General features: G+C 40.8%; 1 protein-coding gene across 1 annotated transcript in view; it reads left to right on the top strand.

The window, feature by feature from the left end:
* FAT4 (FAT atypical cadherin 4) overlaps nucleotides 1–24,766 on the top strand; it is a 245,383-nt gene that overhangs the window by 169,759 nt on the left and 50,858 nt on the right. The window contains exons 5-6 of the mRNA XM_056563751.1: nucleotides 8,529–9,451; nucleotides 9,582–9,756. Coding sequence (XP_056419726.1) covers nucleotides 8,529–9,451; nucleotides 9,582–9,756 — 1,098 coding nt within the window. The remainder of the gene's footprint in view (nucleotides 1–8,528; nucleotides 9,452–9,581; nucleotides 9,757–24,766) is intronic.

Here is a 24,766-nt window from a genome sequence, read left to right as displayed (position 1 = left end):
CAAAGGTACATCCCCATGCTTGTAAAAACGCTTTATACTTATACAATGTATGTCCTTTACATTCAAAGAGGATTATAGAGATCTTGTCAAGGCTCTTAAACTGGAGATATCCATAACAAATGAGAGCTCCTAATACATTCAATTGTGCTATAAACCAGTCCTAGCTAATGTTTGTCTTTGTCTATATATTGCAAAATCAACCTATCATAATGAAAAAAGAACAAATAGTTGGGCCTCATACTTTCTGCCAATACTTTTAACTTAGCAAAATCTAAAGCTCGCATAGAAACAATCCATCATGTTAAATCTTTTCTTCCCTAAAAGCCAGCTCTTGGCTATCTCTGGCCATACATTATCAATAGATATTCATTCAGCTGATAGAGATCTCTTTCAATTGGTACCTACCAGTGGCTTATCTCCCCAAGAATAAAGGGAGCAGTCATATTAAAACCCAACATGCCCAACCATTCTCTCCCCAGATATCTATTGTCTGTAGGGCATCCGTTCACATTAGATGGTAGACTTTACTCTTTAAAGAGTACCTGTCAGTAAACTAAACTTTTTAGTTTTCCTTATGTTATTATAAGACACTGTGCTATTTACTTGCTGTTAAAACTCTCACCCTTTATATGTTTTTAATGTGATTGAAAAACGGCCACAAGGTTGATCTGTTCTGTTCCCAAATAGTTAATTTGGTCTCCACCTGGACTCGCAGAAGTCCAAACTCAGGAAGTGCAAGCCGGGCATAGTGAGGCACAGCTCTCACAGGCTTGAGTGACGTCGCCCCTGCTGGGGAACACCCCCTTTCTCCTGCCGGGAGCTTACACATTGTCAGCAAGGGGAAAGGTATAAAACACCGCTTTTTAATGCTCGGAATATCTTTTTGGGGCAGGAGGGGTGTTAGGAGTAGTTAGTGAATATAATCTGAGTTAGTTTAGAAAGTATGGTTTGATGACAGGTACTCTTTAATGTGTAGGGGCAGCTTAAGAGTCAGCCAAAGTCGTATAAACTTTAGGTCACCAAAAGATCCAGTCGATAATGTAAGGACTATGGCCTTATCAAATAGACCCATTATCCTCACCAGGATGAAGGGGGATACGACACTCTTCCAGTTTTCTCTCTTTTTGCTTTTATATTGGAAATAAATTGTATCAAAACTAATGAACTTAAATCTCCCATGGGTCTACAAAGGGGATTTAGATCACAATACAATAATTTAAAAAAAAAATATGTTGTGACTAGGAATGAGCAAATTGAATCTGACAAATCCAAATTCATTATGAATTTCAGGAACAATTTGCTTCACAGCTAATCCGAATATTGCCGCGATTCGATCGCACGATTCGCGTCATTAAACTCTATTTAGTGCGGTCCAGGCTCCAGGACATCTAAGATGGCGGCTCCACATGTCAGGACATGGGGCAAGTAACGCTGAGAAGGCATGAACACGGGTAGGCGGGATGACCCTGAATCACATGCAGCATGCAGCCTATCAGCAGTCAGCCACCCCTGTGAAGTCACAGCCCTATATAATCGACAGACATCTTGCGGCCAGTCACATCAGCGTTCTATTGCAGAGAGAGAGAGAGAAAGAGAGAGAGAGAGAGGGACAGACAGCAGTATGTGTTGCACAGAAAAGCATTTTTACAGCAGTGATTCACCTCAAGCTTAAATCTAGCTTAGGCTTGTTTCACACTAGCAAATTACTCCATTTAGCTAGTTCCGTCCTAAAATCAGCTGTCACCGGCAGTAACCAAATCCTATACGTCCGTTAGAAAATCCCATTATAGTCTATGCGATTTTTCTAATATCCGTTTTAATCCATTATAGTCCGTTATTGATAACAGACATTATTTTGTGACGGAAGATGGTACAGAAGAAAGACTAAAACCTTATCCACATTTTGTGTGATGAAATTTCAGTCCACCATACATTGTGCAAATGTTGGTCTTCTCAAAGTGGTTTCATAGGAATATACTGACTGTATTAAATATTTATGACCACTTGATTTCCCATTAAATAGCAGTGTCACAGTCAGGAGTCAAGTACTGTACATGATGTGTCCCTGTTAATTTATTTCCCTGCATTTTTAATCTTTTAAACTATGTCCCCCCCATCAGTAGTTCTACTCCTGTTATATTGTTTGTTTTTATCTTAGTAGCTTCCGGAACATTGTGCTTGCAAACTTTAGCTCTACACCCTTTCCAACTATGGCCATTGATGATTAATGCTTGCAGGAATCTACACAAAGGAACTGTCTGCTGTTCAGGAAGTTTCCACGTAGACAAATCATGAATATTTTAAATAATGACACTATTCCAAATCCTTTCAAAGGAAAATCCTCACTGGGACTTAAGAGTGTCTGCGAGGCTTTAAAAATCAGTGGTCACATTTATCTCTTTTTCTATATTTCATTTTTTGGGAGTTTTTATATTCAAGCTAAGCTTCTAAAAGATACGGAGGATACCTTTCTAATCTTTAAACTATTTTTTTTTACTTTCTACTTTTTTTTTTACTCAAAAACTTTATCTGTAATGTTGTCCTACATTGCCAAGTGATGGCATAACACTAGAATGTCTTTACCTACTGATTGGCGGGCATCAAGTACATAGTTGAATTACAGCTGGGAGACAACAAGGGCTAGACAAAGTAGGTGGCTGTCTATGGTACCAGCAATAATGGGCACAATTTGTGGATTAAAGAAGGGCAGAGTCATCAAAGCAGATCTGAATATTGAGTTTAGAATAAGAATTGTAATTGAAAATTGAATGAATGAAAAACAAAAAAAAATGTGTGTGTGTATATATATATATATATATTTATATATATATATATATATATATATATACATTATTATTATTATTATTATTATTATTATTATTATTATTATTATTATTTATTTTTTAATTTTAATATTTAGTTTCTCCATATAGAAAGACCCCTTTAAGCTAAACTACTGTATTGTGCAGGAAAGAACTTAGAAGGGCTACAGTCCCTTCTATATAGTCCTTTCATTCCCATGAAGAATTGTAATTGCAAATTGTGATTTCAATTTGTGCATAAAAAAAAAAAAAATTATATATATATATTTTTTTTTAATTTTGCTATTCTGTTTCTCCATATAGAAAGACTATGAGTAATTGGTGTGGAAATGTACGCCAGGGGACACATTAAATGAATAATTTCTAAGTGACAGATGTTTTAGATAATAGAAGTAATTTACAAATCTATTTAACTTTCTGGAGCCAGTTGATGTAAAAAAAAAAAAAAAAGTTTTTCCTGGAATACCCCTTTATGCTAAAGTACTGTATTGTGCAGGAAAGAATTCAGAAGGGCTACAGTCCCTTCTATATAGTCCCTTTATTGCCATGTGCTCAGGAAACATTAATAAAGAAAGAAATTAAAAATCCAAACAGTTGCTATATACAATGTCTAGGAAAATAGGATGAAGCACTCTCCAGTAGTAGAGATCCTATTAATTTATTTTCATCACATCAAAAAGGATACTAACAGGATAGCGTGGGTACCTTGGCATTGGGTACCGTTAGGTACTTTTTCTGGCCTCCACTGATGTAGAGATGTCCCAGATTTGCATGATAGGTGCAGGGAGGGGTAGACATTACCTTGTTCATTAAAAACATTAAAATCAATACAGAAAAGAGACGTAATCTTCTCTATTCAGGCTAAGAGGGCCTAATTTATTGAACTGCAATATACATCAGGTTTTACACAGTAATAGAGGATTACCTAGAGCTCCGCCATTACGTTGACAAACTGTAACTGTGTGGTATCATTACTCTGACTCTCGTGCTCAATAAGGCTGGGTTCCCATTACATTTTCCCCTATACGGGAGCACATACGGCAGGGGAGAGCTAAAACCTTGCGCTCCCATATGCCTTTCTATGCACTTCCATATGTAATTCATTTCAACGAGCCGACCGCAGTGAAACCGTGGTCGGTGGTAAAAGCGCAAACGGGGCAAAAATGAGCTGACCGGACCGAACGTTTCACTGCGGTCGGCTCATTGAAATTAATTACATATGGGAGCGCATAGAAAGGCATACGGGAGCGCAAGTTTTTAGCTCTCCCCTGCAGTATGCGCTCCCGTATGGGGGAAAACGTAATGGGAACCCAGCCTAAGACAGCTTATTGATCACAAGTGAGTGTGTCACAGTATTTACGCCACACGTTGCCGGTAATTTATTATTTTTATTATTGTACTCTTTTACTCTTATTTACATCATATTAGCCAAAATCCATTAGACTTAGGGCCCAAGCATAGCCATTGTCACATTATTAATTTGTAGACAGGGCAATGCTAATAAACTGTCTGCAGACATAAAACCCTTGTCCATGAGAACCTCCGAGGTCTGGGAATGAAGGAAACTTTTATACTTGTTTAGATTACCATTTTTTCCTCTTTTATATACAAATGGGAGACTAGTCTATGTTATTTAAACATGTAGCTTTCTAATATCATTTGCTGTGATTTATATGGCATGTAGAATAATAACTGTTGATACATGTAAATTAAAACTTCACCCTGCTCTTCCCTTTACAAGTCAGTAATGAATGTATCACATGCAACAAACTGTAACATAAGTCATGCTGGGAAATCATGGAAACAAATACGAGTACAATGCAAACATTGGGAGTGTAAAGCAGGCGTTCCTGAACAATTAACCTAATTGATTCCCTATCCATGGCTACTAGTTCTGCTAAATCGCAAAGCTTCTTTCTTTAATCTTATCTTCAGTGGCTTATTTCTTATTAAGCGACCCATTCAGTCTAGTGGTCCATCAGTTTTCTGAAGGATCTAATAAGTCTTCCAGTTATGAGCATAATATGAATTTAGCACTGCGGGTGCCTTCTGTTTGCTCAGTATGGTTCCATCTAACCGTGATCTCATTATAGTCCAAGCATATAGTTCTGTGTTCTATTATCTGCTTCTTTATGGCAGGAATTATTACTTCTAATGCAAAGGAAGAAGGAGACCCTATAGTTCACATGTGGAAGCAGTTGCCAAACTATGTAGTGATTCTATAAATTTACATGTCCAGGGTGTTTCCCTAAAAGTTCTTTAAAATATGGGACCCTTGGATAAATGCACATAATATGTCTAGCTGAGTCCTTATGTCTTTTTGGTCTTTCTTTCTTAAAAATTTATGTGGTAATAGTATTGCTCGCGAATATTCGTAATTCAAATTTTAATTGCGAATATCGCATATTCGCAAATTCGCGAATATAGCACTATATATTTGCAATTACGAATATTCGCTTTTTTTTTGTTTTTTTGTTCACAGTACACACCACAGTGATCACTGATCATCCCTCTCTGCTCTTCGTATATGCGAATATTCGTGCAGTGCTCTCCAACCTGCAGACCTCCAGATGTGGCAAAACTACAACTCCCAGCATGCCCGGACAGCCGTTGGCTGTCCGTGCATGCTGGGAGTTTTAGTTTTGCAAGATCTGGAAGGCCACAGGTTGGAGACCACTGCACTAGTGCATTAACTCTGTAATTTTTTTGCCCATTGAAACCAATAGGCCCATTGTGGTCTATGGGGATCTCAAGGTATGTAAAACTGTAAGATAAGCAGGAGGGTCTTGACAGTACAATTTAATGGGAGACTGTGCAGTGGCTTGAGTCCTGGGGAGGGAAGGAGTGTTACAGTTTTGTGGTTAAACTTTACTTTCCTGGAAAAGCTGCTGAGTTGCCCATAGCAACCAATCAGATTGCTTCTTTCATTTTGCAGAGGCCTTGTGAAAAATGAAAGAAGCAATCTGATTGGTTGCTATGGGCAACTCAGCAGCTTTTCCAGGAAAGTAAAGTTTAACCACAACACTAACATTCTGTCCCACCCGAGACTCAAACCACCACATGGTCTCCCATCCACTGTACTGCCAAGACCCTCCTGCTTATCTTACAGTTTTACATACCGTGAGATCCCCCATAGACCACAATGGGCCTATTGGTTTCGATGGGCAAAAAATCACAGATTTAATGCACTAGTCATAGTTCCCTGTACCATTAAAGGGAGGGCTCAACATTAGCAAATATTCGCATATGCACATCGATTTTCGCAAATGCGCATAGAAAAAAAAATGAATATAACAAATATGCGATTTGCGCGAATATATGACGAACATTCGTCCATATATTTGCAAAATATCGCAAATTCGAATATGGCCTATGCTGCTCTTCACTATGTGGTAATAACTGGGTTTGTACTAAATTATAATCGTTTGTGCTTATGTGTTGCTTGTATATAATGCTCAATTGTATCAATAATGAAACAACTATGCCTCTAGCCATGATTATGCTACTCTTTAGTGTCTACAGCTCCTATGCAAATCTTTTTGCTTCTGTGGTTACAGACTACAAATAATTATTGCATATTCTCATCTTACTATCAGTCAGGAAGGGAATGTGGTTGCAGTATCAGACTACACAATGTTTGTTTATAGTATGTAACTATAGCTTTGTATAGAAGCTGTGGACACATAATGGACTGGTCGGAAATTTGGAATTAAGACTATTGTTGCTTTATTTCCATTTTTAGATGCATCGAAACAATAATATGGTTGCAAAGGTATACATATAGTTTAATAGAATGGCTGAAAAATACAATGTATTGCAAAATCACCAAAGTATCACTCGCTTACATGTGATACATATGTAGTTTAATTATTTGATGACACTTTAAAGGGAACCTGTCATCCCTTTTATGCTGCCTAAACCGCAAGCCATCCAGAAGGTCCCTGGTGGCTTTTGCCTGCTGCACCGGCTTTGATCGATAGATCTGTCGTTGTTTGGGTATAGCAAGAGATCTATCAGGAGGCAGATAGATGGATCTATCTGAAGGCACACTGGTTGCGAAACACATAATTTGTTACCTAACTTAGTGTTTTCCAACCAATGTGCATCCAGCTGTTGCAAATTACAACTCCCAGCATGCACTGATAGACTGTACATGCTAGGAGTTGTAGTTTTGCAACAGCTGGAGGCAGACTGGTTGTGAAACACTGAGTTAAGAAACAAACTCTCAGTGTTTCGCAACCAGTGTGCCTTCAGCTGTTGCAAAAGCTACAACTCTCAGCATGCAGTGATAGCTGAAGGGCATGCTGGGACTTGTAGTTATACAACAGCTGAAGGCATACTACCAGAACTTCCAGCATGCCCTTTGGATGCCCATGCATGCTGTGGGTTGTAGTTATGCAACAGCTGGAGGTCCACTGGTTGCAAAACACTGGGAGTTTTGCATTGTGTGCCTCCAGCTGTTGCACAACTACAACCACCAGCATGCACAGACAGCCAAAGAGCATGCTGGGAGTTGTAGTTTTGCAATAGCTGGAGGTTTGCCCCCCCCCCTTGTGAATGTACAGGGTACTTTCACATGGGCGGGGGTTTACAGTGAGTTTCTCGCTGCAAGTTTGAGATGATGAAAAATGCACCCTAAAAACACTACACTACACTACACCTACACAAAATAAAGGGTAAAGCACTACATATAAATATACCCCTACACAGTTACCCCCACCCCAATAAAAATGAAGCGTCTGGTATGGCACTGTTTCCACGATGGAACCTCCAGTAGTTGAAAAACAACAACTCCCAGTATAGCCGGACAGCCATTGACTGTCCAGGAATGCTGGGAGTTTTGCAACAGCTGGAGGCACCCTGCTTGGAAAACACTGCTGTAGGGTAATTTTGGTATTGAAGGCAAGTGTAATTCTTGCATCCGTGTCCGTCCCTATGCAAATCCCTAATTTAGGCCTCAAATGCGCATGGTGCTCTCTCACTTCGGAGCCCTGACGTATTTCAAGGCAACAGTTTAGGGTCGTATTAGGGAGTATTTCCGTACTCGGGAGAAATTGCCTAACACATTTTGGGGGGCTTTTTCTCCTTTTACCCCTTATGAAAATTAATAAAAAATTTTACACTAACATGCTGGTGTTTCCCCATACTCTTCATTTTCACAAGAGGTAAAAGGAAAAAAATCCCCCAAAATTTGTAACACAATGTCTCCTGAGTATGGAAATACCCCATATGTGGATGTAAAATGTTCTGTGGGCGCACAACAAGGCTCAGGAGTGAGAGTGCCATGTACATTTGAGGTAATTTGGACAAAGGGGGCTGATCGCTACAGCGGTTCTGACATAAACGCAAAAAAAAAAAACAGAATGTAAAAAGGGGTATAGTGAGCTTTAACACCCCACAGATGTTTGAATAATTTTCGTTAAACCTGGACGTGAATTATTATTTTTATTTTTTTTTACTAAAATGCTGGTGTTATCCCAAATGTTTCATTTTCACAAGGGAAATTAATGCTTAAAGGGACAGTGGTCAGGTGTGAAAAAATTGCTCTGGTCCTTAAGGTCATAATGGGCTTGGTCCTTAAGGGTTAAAGACATAGAAAATACATTACATTGCACAAAGTAATTTAATTATATTTTATATGAAGTCAAGTTTGTTTTAGTTGTGTCTGGGACAGGGTCTAAACAGTATTCACATTTTTTTTTTCAGGGTTGAACTCTAAGTTGTTATACAGTATATCTTCAGGAGACAGTATGGGCCAGTTTCAAATTAACAAAGATGGAGCCTTAAGTATTCTTCAGAATCTGGACCGAGAAATCCAGTCCTTCTATAATCTAGTGGTACAGGTTCATGACTTGGCCCCTCCACCAGCATACAGATACACAAGCACCGTGGAAGTGTCCATCATTTTGCTAGATGTCAATGATAATCCACCAAGCTTCACATCTCCAAAGTTGACTTATGTCCAAGAGAATACGCCTACTGATACTATTGTATTCCGTGCTCAAGCCACAGATCCTGACAGTGGACCAAACTGCTATGTCCAGTATTCATTGCTTAGCTCTTTGGGCAATAAGTTCAGTATCGGAAACATTGATGGTGAGGTGCGACTGACAGGGGAACTGGATCGAGAAGATATTTCAAACTATACTTTAACAATTATAGCTACCGATAAAGGAGAACCTTCACTTTCTTCTTCTGTGGATGTAGTAGTCATGGTTCTTGATATTAATGACAATAATCCTCGCTTTTCACAAAGTCTCTTTAAAGTGGAGATAAGCGAGAACATACTAACTGGAACAGATCTCATTCAGGTGATGGCAACGGATACAGATGAAGGAATAAATGGCATGGTTCGGTATACCATTATAGATGGAAATCCAAGCAATGAATTTAGGATTGACTCAGTAACTGGAATGATATCAATAGGCAAACCTTTGGATCGCGAGAGGAAATCCTCATACACCTTGGTCATCCAGTCATCAGATCGTGGCAGTAATCCACGGACAGACACAACCACAGTCAGCATTGTCCTTACTGATGTTAATGACGTGGTTCCAAAATTTGAATTGTCTCCCTATTCAGTAAATGTGCCAGAGAACTTAGATGTATTACCCAAGACTGTACTCCAGGTAAGTGTGTCTTCTTATTTAACTTTTTTTTTTTTTATCAGACATAATCAGAGACATCAGATATTGTATTGCAGAATGTAAAATGTCTAGGTTGTTAAGATAAAACTAAGAATTACTTTTATGGTTTCAGGTTGTTGCCAGAGACGATGACCAGGGGCTTAACAGTAGATTGACGTACGCTCTTGCTTCTGGTAATGAGGATGGAGCCTTCAGATTGTCATCCAATGGACAACTTAGTGTGGTGAAGAGTCTGGATCGAGAGATGAAAGAACAATATATATTACTTATCACGGCTGCTGATTCAGGTACTTAGCTTGAAAAGGACACGAATATAAAAACATATACAGTGATCTCTCAACATACAATAGTTTCAACATACAATGGTCTTTTCTGGACCATTGTAACTTGAAACCAGACTCAAGATACAATGCTATGGAATCTGTAAAACGTGTCAATGGCTGGAAGAACCGACCAATAAGAATGGATATTTCACTGGTAAAACCAGTGTATTCCTAAAGTGCATGCACTGACTGGTGTCTGGTAGCACCCCCTACAGTACAGGGAGGTATTACATGTTCTGTACTCTTTACCTGTGCCAGGGTTAGCTGCTCCCTTAGGCATCAGGTGACGGCGGCTCCATTTTACTTTTTTTTAGGACACTGTGTGTACTGTACAGGACCCTGAAGAAGCTCCTGTCCTCTACATAGACCAGTGTTTCCCAAATCAGTTGCCTCTAGCTGTTGCAAAACTACAACTCCCAGCATGCCCGGACAGCCAAAGGCTGTCCGGGCATGCTGGGAGTTGTAGTTTTGCAACAGCTGGAGGCACCCTGTTTGGGAAACACTGAAATAGACCGTGATTTACAGCTCCCAGCAGATCTTTCTTACTTTTATTTGTAAGGATTTGCTTTATCTATATTAGTTATCTACTTATTTATCTTTAATCCTCACTTTTTTCCTATTTTTGGATGACATTTTGGTGGCTTCAGAACCAATTAAAATGGCCATGTTTACTGAGCGGACAAAATGTATTCATCCTAAACTTATTCTGCACTCCCTATATGTCCTGGCCATGGTAAATGATTGGCACTTTGCCATCGCTTTTCAGGGGTGCAAATTGGAGGTCTGACAGGTGTTGTTCCTGTCAACCTCCTACATGCCACGATCACTATAAATTGCAGCATTTAGTGGGTTAACCGGCCAGGATCTGCTCCTGACCTCATCTCATACTCCCCGATTATGCATCCACTGTACCAAGAGGTTAAACTAAGTTACTCTATGAAACGCTGCAGCATTTTAGAATAAGACTTAGTTCTTTGTTCTTGATAAAGTAGCCTTTCAGTATTATATGCTGCCCATGGTTTAGGCAGAAAGAAACAATTGACAGACTCCCTTTAAGTGAATTTCTATTATTTATTTTGGGGTTCATGCACATGACCATAATATAGTGCAATACAAAATTGGAGTTGCCATAATTCATCACCTATACATATTTACAACGCTCATCTCTGCTGCTTGTTTCATAAAGAATATTGCTTAGAATGAATACATATGGGGGAGAATATCTTTGTAGGGCTAAGTTCATATATTGTAAAATGAAAACAAAAAAACTGCAATAAAATAGATATAAAAAGCAACAGTATTTTTATCTGACCATGTGTTCCAATAATGTCTATGGAAAAGCAGTGCACACATTGTTTAAAAAAAAAAAAAAAACTGCAGTCATTCCAGCATTAGAGTTTCTGCAGTTTTTTTTTTTTTTCTATACATTCTGTGCACCAACACATGTTTTTCCATAGACTTTAAAGGGGTACTCCCCTGGTAAACTTTTTTTTTTTTTAATCAACTGGTGCCAGAAAGTTAAACAGATTTGTAAATTTAAAATCTTAATCCATCCAGTTCTTATCAGCTTCTGTATGCTCCACAGGAAGTTCTTTTATTTTTGAATTTCCTTTCTGCCTGACCACAGTGCTCTCTGCTGACAACTCTGTCCATTTTAGGAACTGTCTGGAGCAGGATAGGTTTGCTATGGGGATTTGCTTCTACTCTGGACAGTTCCTAAAATGGACAGAGGTGTCAGCAGAGAGCACTGTGGTCAGACAGAAAGGGAATTCAAAAAGAAAAGAACTTCCTTTGAAACATTCAGCAGCTGATAGGTACTGGAAGGGTAAAGATTTTTTTAATAAAAGTCATTTACAAATCTGTTTAACTTTCTGGCACCAGTTGATCCATTGGAGTACCCCTTTAAGTGATTTCTTAGCAGGATGCAATGTAGTGCCAGTGAAAAGAGAAAGAACAAGTTAGCATTCTTTATTCATAGCATTCAAGCTTCATAGGAAGAAATATCTCCCTTTAAAATCAGTGCCAGGGTCTTGAGATAAAATATTGTACAATCCAGTGTTTACATTTGTGTGTACGGAGATGTAAAACAAAACTGTCTGGTGTCTCTCTGGAGATGTATAACTACAAGCTGTCCTCAATCCACCCTCTCTATAAGTGATAAATGGTACTCATGCAGACGCAGCGGAATAGAACTATGCTGTGATGAAGATACAATTATGTTTTTATCAATGCTGTCATTTAAACATCTGTTCACCTCACTTTGTTGACCAGGTCTCCATTTTTTTTGTGAATTAGCCCTTGTTCACATTTTTATAACGTTGCCACTGTTCGAATACAGCTAGAAGAGTGTAGTATGCAGCACTATTCTTTCCAATAAAAAGAAGGAAACCCGTAGGACCCAAATCCACCTAAAGGCATGACAAAATGGATTGTAATGGGTCAGTTATGGCAAAAAAGCAATCAATAAAGTTTTCGTCAGCATAGCAATAGAAGACACCAGGGTGCCGGGGCATATATCCGGCGTTCCGGATCAGTACTGAACTGGAATGACTGATCACAACTGATACAAAAGAGAACAGGGTGCGCGCCCCTGGATGGAACCTGATGGATGAGATAGTGAAGAGCCAAATCAAAATGCACTCACCTATGCGAGTTGTGCAAAAGGAGGCACAACACTCAATGGACTTGATCAGGAATCCTATAATCGCGGCTGCTGCGGCTCCCAGCGTCCAGGCGCAAATATAGATAAATGGAGATCCAAGAAAGGGCGATGAATCGCGCTGCCACAAGAAGTATATAGGGGTAAATTTATTCCACACAAAGGATCCACGCAACGCATTTCAAAGCCGGAACGGCTTTAAAACGCGTTGCGTGGATCCTTTGTGTGCAATAAATTTACCCATATATACTTCTTGTGGCAGCAAGATTCATCTCCCTTTCTTGGATCTCCTTTTATCTATGATCACAACTGATGGCAAAGGGCATCAGTTGTGACATGGTCCGGAACGCAGTTATGTCAGCAGGCCAGACTGGCATGTTTGGTCATATGGTGATCTGGCATCCCAACTGATATGCTGAAAAAATCTGACCTGTTCCATTCAAATGAATGAGATCAGTTTCTACAGTGCCGGAACGAAACTCTGGATTGCTGGAAATATGTGATGGCATCCTCAGAACATTTCCCTAAGGCACTTTATCATTTCCATAGCAAACATGCCTAAGTTTCATGTTGTGAGCTTCTCGCAGGGTTTTCCGTTTTAATGTTAAAATTTATCAGAACGCCCTGCACCTAAATCTCTTTAGGTAATGTCATGAATCCTCCAATGCTATGACAGCCTTCAGATTGCAGATATGAGCCTATCATTCTACCTGCACTTTTGCCAGGAAAGCAACGGGCGTCTTTGTAATAGCCATTTATAGGACTGTAGCAGCTTGCAAGTGTATAAATCACTGTTTTGCCTAGTTGTGGCTTGCTTTGTGAGAAAGCCAATGTGAACATACATCTCTCTTATTCCATCTGGCCGAGGCTAAGTAAGATAGGTGAATATTAAGTTCTGGCTTAAGGTCAGGAATAGTACCGGTACGGCAGCTTTGTTCATTAATGTTGTTAACTTTGAAAATGTTTTTCTATGGGGAAAACATTTGCATTCCATCCATCACCATCCATTGATTTATTGGTTGCATAGATATTGAACTGCACATCTGGAAACCTGCTAACATTCATGGTCTACTGTTTCAATACAAGACGCTCTGTGATGTCCAAAGGCTCTCTATAGAGCACAGCTGCATCCAAACCCTGAATACCATTTACCACTTACAGCTTAATGCACACAGAGGATCTCCATTGTATAGCTGTGCATTGTGAGCTTTAAATAAAGTATGGATTACCGTATACACTCAAGTATAAGCCGTCCCGAATATAGGCCGAGGCCCCTAATTTCACCCCAAAACCCAGGAAAAGTTATTGACTCGACTATAAGCCTAGGGTGGGAAATACATCATCGCCCCCCCCTGTCATCATCCACACTCCCCGTCATTAACACCCCCCGTCATCATCCCCCCCCCCCCCGTCATCATCACCGCCTGTCAATCCCTTCTCAGTGGTCTTCAACCTGCGGACCTCCAAATGTTGTAAAACTGCAACTCCCAGCATGCCTGGACAGCCATCGGCTGTCCGGGCATGCTGGGAGTTGTATTTTTGAAACATCTGGAGGTCCGCAGGTTCAAGACCACTGCCAGGCCTTCGTCATCATCCAGAACCCCCCTTTGGTTTTCTACTCACCTCCCCAGTTTCTCGGTAGGAAGGGAGGGTGAGCTGGTCCGGGCTGTCCATATTCGACCACCTATGCTGCAGGGACCGTCCGGTGGGGAGGGTTAGTCATTGCGGGCTGTCCATCTTCACCGGGAGGCCCTCTTCTCCGCTCCGGGCCGGCCCCGGACTAGTGAAGTTGCCTTGACGATGACGCGCAGTGACGTCCCTGCGCATGAACGTCCCTGTGTGTCGGCGTCAAGGCGTCAGCTCTCCCTTCCTTCCCACCGAAGGGAGGTGAGTAGAAAACAACTGGAGGGTCTGGATGATGACGAAGGCCCGGCAGTGGTCTTCAACCTGCGGACCTCCAGATGTTTCAAAACTATGCTGGGAGTTGTAGTTTTGCAACATCTGGAGGTCCGCAGGTTGAAGACCACTGAAGGGATTGACAGGCGGAGATGGACGGCCGGGACCATCCCCTCACAGCTAAAGCCAGAAACTTTTTTTTGTTTGTTTTTTTTTTTGTTTTTTTTGTTCACTCGAGTATAAGCCGAAGGGGGTGTTTTCAGCATGAAAAATTGTGCTGAAAAATTGTTTTATTACAAGAATATATGAATAACTATTACACATGATTATTGTTTATATACACAAGTATAATGCACAGATTATAATATATATTTGTGTCTTCTTGTTATTATGAATTGCTTTGTTGATTGCTGAAACAAGTTCTCCCTTTTAGGTATATTATATGTGACATGCAGTTACTACAGCAGGAAGTTAAAGGGGTAGCCCATGGAACTGAATTTTTTAGACACTTATCCCCTATCCACAGGAAAGGGGATATGCGTCTGATCGTGGGTTGGGGGCCTCTGTGATCTATTGTACAGGTCCATCCTATTCCTATCCTTGGTGCAAAGTGGTCCCCACTTTCCTGAGCGAATGGAAGTGAAAGCCCTCTTAGCCAATCAACGGCTCAGGCGGGACATAGGATGTGAATAGTGGATACATGTCCAAAAAGTTCAGTTTCCTGGACTACCCCTTTAACCCATTGCCTTATAATATAGGTACTGTAAGGCAATTTAGTTCATTTCCATTTGCCATTACAGTAGACATACACCCTTGCCCAATGCTGCCAGTGTTTTTTGCCCATCTAGTGTCCTTAGGTTACTGGCACTGCTTCATAGTATAATAGTGCTGTTTAGAGACTACTGAAAATATATATTCATTCCATCTGTCTGGGTTGTTCTCTATATTGGACAAAACATTGGTGCCTTTAAGGAGGCATATATACTTCTGCATGTTGTTCAGTAATGGATGTAATACTGTATGTAGTATTCATCAGCCACACGGATCATATTGTAAATGGGTTCAATAAGCAAAGGAGGCTTTAAGATTGATTTTATTCCTAGGGATGTAATTTTAGACTGTTTACATTGCTACTTTGGGTTAAATTATAAGACATTTAAGCTGAGCACAGTAAAACAAACACACTTGTTATAAAGTATCAAATATTTTTTCTAGTAAATTTGCCAATTTAAAATGAAATTTGGTATCCTCCTGTGCTGTTCTACAAAACATCTGGGTATAATTTCATTGATGTTGGATGATCTCAGGAAAGTGGTAACTTACAAGCAAACTGATTAAAATGTGAAATAAGGACACTAATGAAATGCTTCATACTGGGAGAGGCTGCGTCATCTATCCTATCCCATCAGTGGGGAATACACTGTAGGCTTCAAAGCACAGTCAAATCCCCTCCTGCAGGACATGGTCAGGCTTATATCTTTTAGCTGTGCTTTTCAGAGACTTATTTAATGTAGTTTCTGGCAGACAAGCCAAAAGAGAGGAAAGCATTTTGGTGAAGGTGTGAAAGTACTTTGCTTATTAGGCGTAAAATAACAGCTTGTCTCCAACTCTCCAACCTGCTCCCAGAGTTAAACAATTGCATTGTATTGGTTAAAAGAAAGAAGTCAGTTATACTATGATACTGTGGTATGATGTTTTATATCCTGTATAATGTATACTGGGGGTGGAACCAAATACATTAGGAATGGGTTAGCAACGACAACAGACAGTATCATAATGTCACAATAGAGCACAAGGTCTGGCACTGTCACTGTGTATAGCGCGATCTCTTTCCTAGCCAAGGATGCATAAGATGTGGAGGAGTGCAAAAGATGGCTACTGGTGGTGCTGCACGTATAGAATATAAGGCAGATAATGGCTTTACAGTAAGAAGAGTAAAGGAGCACTCACCCGGTCAGCTGACTGCAACAAGCTTTTCAGATCACGGCAAGTTGGTGGTCGATCAGGGAGGCGGTAGGGGAAAATGGGGGGAGTTCAGACATTTCCACCTACCTCCCCCCCTTGACCACCGACTTGCCGTGATCTAAGAAGCTCCATTGCAGTCAGCTGACCAGATGAGTGATCCGTTACTCTTCTTACTGTGAAGACAATATTATAACATACCAGTGGGGGTAGAACAATGAGCCAGGAAAAAAGGCCATAGTTATAGAGGCCAGTTTTTGGTAGCAGGGGTCAACATAAACCAGGTATGTAGTACTATTGAAAAGACATGAGCAGAGTCACAAGCCAAGAGTCAGGTAACCAGGGTCAGGAAAAAACAGGACATAGCACTTTAGAAGGATTAGTTACTAGCACACAAAAACACAAAACAAAAAAGATGTTTAGCAAAAGAGAGAATATATGTAATTCTACATTGAGTGGTAGCTAACAACTGTAATATGAGTTCCCGAAGAGTGAAACAATTCTTCATTTGTTCCCATGTGTTACTATAGTATTACACCCAATGGCTCCAGTGAAATGCAGAAAAGTGAACCTTTGGTCCATTATTTTCAATTTTTAAGAAAGAAAATATAAGTAAGGAAATGTCTGGTCAGTATCTTATATAAAAGAGCTTTGTAGAGGCTTTAGTAAAAGTAGCAATAGTTTGTCTTGACCAAAAGGAGAATGCATTCAATGGCATAAATAATTTAGTCTTATGCCTCCCTATTATGCCAAAGTTCATGAAGTGCCAATACATTGTGTTTTTTTGAACAATAAATAATAAAATCCTCCTGCAAATGAATGAGATTGTGTTTGTAATAAAGCATTGTGCTGTCCTTGGCAATGTGTGTCCTTTATGAGACCTAATCTGGTATAAGCAATAACTGTTCTCACGGTTTCCACTTGACTTCTTCATACATATTGCATTGTCAGTCTACAACAATCACTAATGGTTAAACTCCAGAAGTTCTAGACGTATTTTGCCCTACCACATCCAGCTTTTTATTGCCCCAGAACAGTTTGTTTTCAGACCAGGGATGCATTTAGATAATAAGAAATATTGGGGCTAGATGCCTAAGGTGTGCATGGCATCTGTTTCTCATGGGACAATAGTTATTGGTATTAAAATGATGCACAGTGGAATGGAAACAGTAAGTTCTACCATTTTTATGCTGTTCTCTGTGTACTACTTTTATGCATTATTACTGTGCTACATCTTTATCAATGTATAAGATTGTTCTTTCATGCATAAGCAGAGCATAGTTCGAACAGGTGGGAACTGTAGTAAAGCTTATGTATATCTTTTTATATGACAATAATAAGAATAAAACAGGAGAAATACCATTGTCTGTGCTATTTTTAAAGGGGTACTCCGCACCCCTAGACATCTTATCCCCTATCCAAAGGAAAAGGGATAAGATGTCAGATCGCCGGGGTCCCGCTGCTGTGGGCCCCCGGGATCTCGGCTTCTGCACCCACCTGTACGGCTTCCACCTCACACCGGCAACGCTGGAGGCTTCGGCCCCTGACCACAATGGCGGGCAAGCGTGACGTCACGACTCCGCCCCCTCAATGCAAGTCTATGGGAGGTCCGTCACACCCCCTCCCATAGACTTGCATTGGGGGGGGCGGGGCGTGACATCACACGGGCGGAGTTGTGATGTCACGCTCGTCCGCCCTTGTGGTCGGGCTCCGAAGCCTCCAGTGTTGCCGGTGTGAGGTGGAAGCCGTACAGGTGGGTGCAGAAGCCGAGATCCCGGGGGCCCACAGCAGCGGGACCCTGGCGATCTGACATCTTATCCCCTATCCTTTGGATAGGGGATAAGATGTCTAGGGGTGTGGAGTACCCCTTTAACTAATAGTGAAGTGGACATTGAGGCCAATAACAGATCTACATTAAATGGAAACATTGAACTTCATTACATCTGAATGCCTGTGAAACCTTTTTGAGCCACCACCCAAATTTGCACAGAGAAATGTATTTTCTAGTGGTTGTCCTCTGAAACAAAAAAAAAATGTATACAGAAGTGTCTAATAGAATAATCAAACAGTAAGGATGAAGGAGACTAAAATCATAAAGTATGAAATAACTGGTCCTCACCCTTTTCATATATCTTGTCTTCAGCATTGCTCCCCATCTCATCACTAGTCCCCAGCATTGCTCCCCTCTCATTTCTCATCCCCAGCATGGCTCCCTTCTAATTCCTAGTCCTCACTCAGCATGTCTACTCTCTTATTCTTCATCCCCAACTTAGCTCCCCTCTTACCCCTCGCCCTCAATATGTCTCTCCTACATTCCATATTCCCAGCATTACTCTACCTCTCAATCCTAGTCTCCAGCATGGATCATTTCACATTCTCTCATTCTCAGTAACCTGTATGGCTTCTCATTAGTGGTCTTCAGCATAGCTCCCTCTTTTATTCCTTTTCTCATTATGGCTCCACATCTCATTCATAGTCCTCAAAAAGTCTCCACTTTCATTCCTGGTCCCCAGCATGGCTTTCCACTCATTTTAGTCTCCAGCATGGTTCCCCTTTAATCCATTGTCTTCAATATGACTTTCCCTCTCATTTCTAGTACACTGCATGGCTCCCCACCTCACCTTGTGTCTGGCATGGCTTCTCTCACGTACCTAGTCCTCAGGCTATCACCCCCATTCATATTTCCCAGAATGGTTCCCCTCACGTTCCTAGTCATTACCATGGCTCTTCCTACCATGGCTCTTCCTCATTCCTGCTCTTCAGCATGATTTCTCAAATTTCTGGCTCCCAACTTAACTCTCCTCTCCATTTTCCCACCTCACTGCTAACTTTGACACCCCAGTCACATCAGCAGATGTAAGCACTGCAGGAAGCACTGGAGGCTCTCAGTGTTATGTCAAAATACGCTGTCCCCGTGGTCGGGAGTCATAACACTGAGAGCCTCCAGTGCTTCCTGCAGTGCTTACAGGTGGGTGCTGCATGCTAGATTGCGGGGGTCCCAAGCGGCGGGACCCCGTCGATCAGACATCTTATCCCCTATCCTTTGGATAGGGGATAAGATGTCTTGGGGCCAGAGTACCCCTTTAACTGTGCTGGAAATGGTTCTCCTCCTGCTCTCTGCGCTAATAATGTGATTCAGCCTTTTTAAAGAGGTTCCCACTTAAAACATTTACTTAAAAAGTGGTCTTTCTTGGGTATAGAGGTGGTCTGCTTAGAGGAGCAGCTTCCATAGATTATAATGGGGAAAAAAAAACTGTTTGAATGGATGGGGTGGGGGGTTGGGAGGAGGCGCAGTTGTTTTCAAAAGGGTGGTCTGCATGTTTTTTTTTTACTTCACATTTGGACAAAGTAAAAGATAACAACAATGTATTCATAATCATACATGTCGGCATCAGTCACCTAATTATTTCAAAAAGTGTCTTAATCAGCTTATTCTATTGAGTAAATAGACAGACTTGTAGTGATTAAGAGACATAAGGCATGAAATAGGGTATTAATGCGCTTGTGTACGCTATTGTATTGTATCCCCCCAGCTCATAGCAGGTGCTTTTCCTAATGAGATTATTATACTGTTTACTAATTAACATCATTTAGCTAAAATGTAAGATTCTTTGGAACGGATGTTTTCTTACATTCTTCATCTATTGTTAGTAAACATTACTATGATTATTTAATAAATATAAATAATAAAATAGCTTCGTACTATACATATATCTATTGCCATACAGTATTATAAAGACTGTAGCGAGGCTAACGACAGGAATTAATACTCATTCAGACTCCTGATTACAGATTACTATAGCAGCTTGAGGTCAAATCTGATGATGATGGGGATTTAATAAAGACATAATTGTTGTCACCAGATATTCTTGGAATATTATACGACGTAATGACAACGCTTCTATAATCTAATTTCTATTACTTGTAATTAGTCATCTCTCATCAGCTGTGGACTTAATCTAAAGCTTATTCAAAGATAATACAGAGATAATTGGGAACGTGAAGAATTTACATAGTTTTCAATTGTCCACCCAATCTGAGTGTCACCTTGTATGTAGAACACCGTGATAGCTAACAGAGACAACTCAATTTTATATCAGCTTTAAAGGGGTACTCCGGCGCTAAGACATCTTATCCCCTATCCAAAGAATAGGGGATAAGATGCCTGATCGCGGGGGTCCTGCCGCTGGGGACCCCCGTAATCTTCCACACCGCAGAATCACCGTTAGAATCAGCCCCAGAGCGTGCTTGCTCCGGGTCTGATTACTAGCGATCTCGGGGAGGGAGCACAGTGATGTCACGGCTCCGTCCTGTGTGACATCACGCTCTGCCCCCTCAATGCAAGCCTATGGAGGGGGCGTCACGCTCCCTCCATAGGCTTGCATTGAGGGGGCGAAGCGTGATGTCACTATGCTCTGTCCCCGTGATCGCTAGTAATCTGACCCGGAGCAAGCACGCTCTGGGGGCTGATTCTAACGGGGTGCGGCGTGGAAGATCACGGGGTCCCCAGCTGCGGGACTCCTGCGATCAGGCATCTTATCCCCTATCCTTTGGATAAGGGATAAGATGTCTTAGCGCCGGAGTACCCCTTTAAAAAGAGGGAAAGAATTGTCTAAAGCAGATGCTCTGTTGTGAGTGTGACTCCAGTTTCTATACAAATCCTCCTATTAGATTTGATTTATTGATGTCTACTATGATATTCTTGCTATTCCAGCTAATGTACATTTAATGATGTTTGCATGCGCTGTATGATATTAACATCTTACAACAATAGAACGTACAGGGTGTGTATGGAGACAATAAAGCTCCCGTCCTCATCATGTAGATTATTATCAAGGGAAGCTTTAGGAAAGACTTACTGGTGGTCCACTGTTAAATGATTAAAAACCCAGTCCTCAGGAGTAAGTGCTATTGCAGTGAAACCCAGGATTCTGGGAAACGAGCCTGACCAAGAAAAACAAAATCTTTCACCACAAATATGATATTGGTATTAAGCTCAGGCTACATAGTTAAAATGTTACCAACTCACTCACTGCTGAGTCTGGTGACTTCACTATGAAATAATTCCTGTGCTAAGACATCACAGAGCATAGGCTATTAGGTATGTCAAGTACAGATCAGATTAAAGGGGTCAGGTATCTTTTCAAACCAGACAAGATGTATAAGGGAAGATTTGTCAAAGCTGCAATGCTTTATGAGAAATGTTGTACACAGTACTATGCATTAAAGGGGTACTCCACCCTTAGACATCTTATCCCCTATGCAAAGGATAGGGGATAAGATATCTGATCGCGGGGGTCCTGCAGCTGGGGACCCCCGCAATATAGCATGCAGCACTCAACTGTATCTGCTTCCGGTAGCGCTGGAGGTTCTGGCTCCCGACCACGAGCTGAAGATCGTGACGTCACGACTCCGCCCCAGTGTGACATCACGCCCCAGCTGTCACGCCCCCTCCCATAGGCTTGCATTGAGGGGGCAGAGCGTGACGTCACACGGGGCGGAGCCGCAACATCACAATGCTCCGGCCTCGTGATTGACAGTAATCCACTCCGGGGACTAATTTTAATGGGGTGCAGCGTGCAAGATCATGGGGGTCCCCAGCGCTGGGACCCCTGCGATCAGACATCTTATCTCCTATCCATTGCATAGGGGATAAGATGTCTAAGCACCGGAGTACCCCCTTAAAGACAATTATCTAGACATGTTGGAAGCTTTTCTTATGCCACCTCATCACTGGATTCCTTTTTTTGGGCACAGTTTACCCTTTTCTAGAAACTTTAAATAAAAATGTTTACGGTTTAACATAACATAAAAAGCGTCAAAAAGACATCGGTGTGATTACTATTTTATTGATGCCTGTTTTGGGCATAAAAGTTGCTCATTTTTGTGCAAAGCTGTGCTACGGTGTACATTCTACTTTTGAAAAAAGGGGGTGTGGACTGATGAGAAAGGGGCATGTCCACCAGTCCACCAGAACCCGGGACATTTCCTATAACTTACACACCATCGTATCATAGCATAGGGAAACGGACATCATGTATTGTGACTGGATTACTTAGAAAAGCAAATATGATGTCATATGCAGGTAAAATGCACACATGATGTCACAGTAAAGATGTAAAGTAGTGATTTCACAAGACAGAAATACTGCAAAAAGTAGGGGTAATATACACTGCAGGGGTAACCATGGGACTCCATAGCAAAATTTATATTCGGCTATGTTCAATTTTCCATGACACCTTCCACAGTCACCACTAACTACACCCTATGTTTGAGTGAAAGTGGGGCCCTTAGTTGTTGAGCACCATAGCAGCTGCTATGCCTGCTACCCCGGTAGAGTAGTTACACGTATGTGTCCTGCTCAATATTTCCATTTAGAGACAGCAAGTTAAGATTTTGGAAATGGTGAGTAAATGAAACTCAAAGTATGTAATAGAGTTGCTTTACACACTGATAAATAAAAATATTATAGATGATGGATGGATAGATAGATCGAGAGAGACAAATAGCTGGTAGCTTGTTCGAATCGTGTTCTACAGATGTAGCAAAATATAGTTAAATATAGAACTGTTAGGTAGGAGCTCTACAGCTTTGCCCATAGACTAGCTGTTCAGTCATTATGGCATCATTACTGTATTTCTAAATTGTAGCAAAAGGATAGACTAAGATAGTGTTGCATGTACAGACCTTGACGTCTTTAGAGTATTTCACACTGTCTGCTAATAGACAACATAACAACTTAGCAGAGTAATAGTCAGACCCACATCTTTTGCTACTTTAGACTCCATTGCTCTACCTTTAAGGAATTTACTCCCAAATACTTTCTGGTATTTCCATTCTATTTATATGTCACTAAAAAGAAAATTTCAAATGTAGATACCATTGGGGGCATTTATCATTGTCTTTAGAGCTGTTTTGTGTGTAGAGTTGTCTCTATTTTACGCTTTTTTGATTTACACTTTTTTTTTTTTTTAAAGAGCGTACAACCCAGCTGTTAAGGGTTAGTCTTGTGCAGTGGTAATGAATTTATCAACAGCGACTTTCGCAAAACAGTCACAAAACCCACCAAAAGTTCGTAATTCTACAGCAGCCCAGACCTAGCGTAGCTTTTTGGTGCATGTGAAGAGTGAAATTTCTGAAAATGTGTATCCTCCAAAAAATGTATCAAATGCCCTGCGACCATTTAATACATTTGGTGGAGTCACTAAAAAACACGCAAAAAAAAAAGGAAACTAAATCACACACATCTTAGTAAATGCCCCCCCCCCCCATGTTTTTGTGGAGTTCCATTAGCATAAATGCTGCAAGGAGTTTCCAGGTTTACGTGTGTATGCTTTCTTTCACTTAGATTCCCTCTGACTCTCTAACACGATTATAGGCAACTTATAATGTCTATGAAAAATATTTGTTCTACAGCATGTATGTATAAAATAGAGAGATTAGATTGGGAGGAGTGCTAAAGTGCACCTGTGAGATCCCACAAAAAGAAATAGAAAGAATATGTTAGTACCTAATCCTGACCATGTACATCAAATTTTTATGCCTCTGTCACCTGTATTTATTATAAAAATACCTCTTTTCATTAGCTCACAGTGTTAGAAATCCTCTCAGGGGAAGGGGGTGTGTCCCTCCCTTGTGGTGGTGGGAGGTGATTGGTGTGTCTGCTCATGCAGCCTTGTCCATGAGTCATCTCTTGTCCATGACTCAGGGTCAGGCTGATTCTGCTGTAGGACTGTTTAGTGTCCCAATAGGTATGGGGACCCCTAGTAGTGGGATTTTCAGGGACCGTTTTCTTTATTAAATATAACAAAAAATATGTAAACAACCATTTTACAAAAGGTTTTCATTTTTCATCAGTAACAATGAAAAGTTTTTGAATCTGTCAGTGCCCATTTAAAATGACTTTTTGTTCAGGTTATCAGCTACCCAACATTTTTACCTCTATCATTTGTACAGTACATAGCAGAGAAGAAACATTGCCTGTAGCCGCATATAGTATGGTAGTAGTACACAAAGGAATAAGGAATAGGTAATACATGGAGATGGCGAGCCCATGCTTTGCCATGGTTCTCCACTGTTGCTTTATGAAGATACCTAACTGGGCATATGGAAAAGGGTTGTCTAGATGGGAGTGTAACCACTCCTTTTTAGTGGCCCATGCACACTGCAGAATGAGATTCTGGTGGAGCAGCCTCTCATTTTTGTCAACAGGATTCTGCTGCCCTGTACACACAAATTCCGGACTTCTCCAAAACAATGAGCATGTTCTTTCTTTCAGTGGAATTCCACCAGATGGCCCGATATCCTCCTGAAGATGTTGCAGTGTGCAACAAAACATGCAGAGGGAGCATATATATTGTTCTTTTAATATAGCAGTTTCGTGTGTGTACTATTTGATGGAGCTGCAGCCACTGAACAGAGTGACCTTGAGTATTACCTGGGTTGTTTACCTGACAT

Source organism: Hyla sarda, chromosome 1, assembly GCF_029499605.1.
Source record: "Hyla sarda isolate aHylSar1 chromosome 1, aHylSar1.hap1, whole genome shotgun sequence".
Lineage (NCBI taxonomy): Eukaryota > Metazoa > Chordata > Amphibia > Anura > Hylidae > Hyla > Hyla sarda.
Note: the sequence above shows the minus strand (reverse complement) of the source record. Positions and strands in the feature narration are given on the sequence as shown.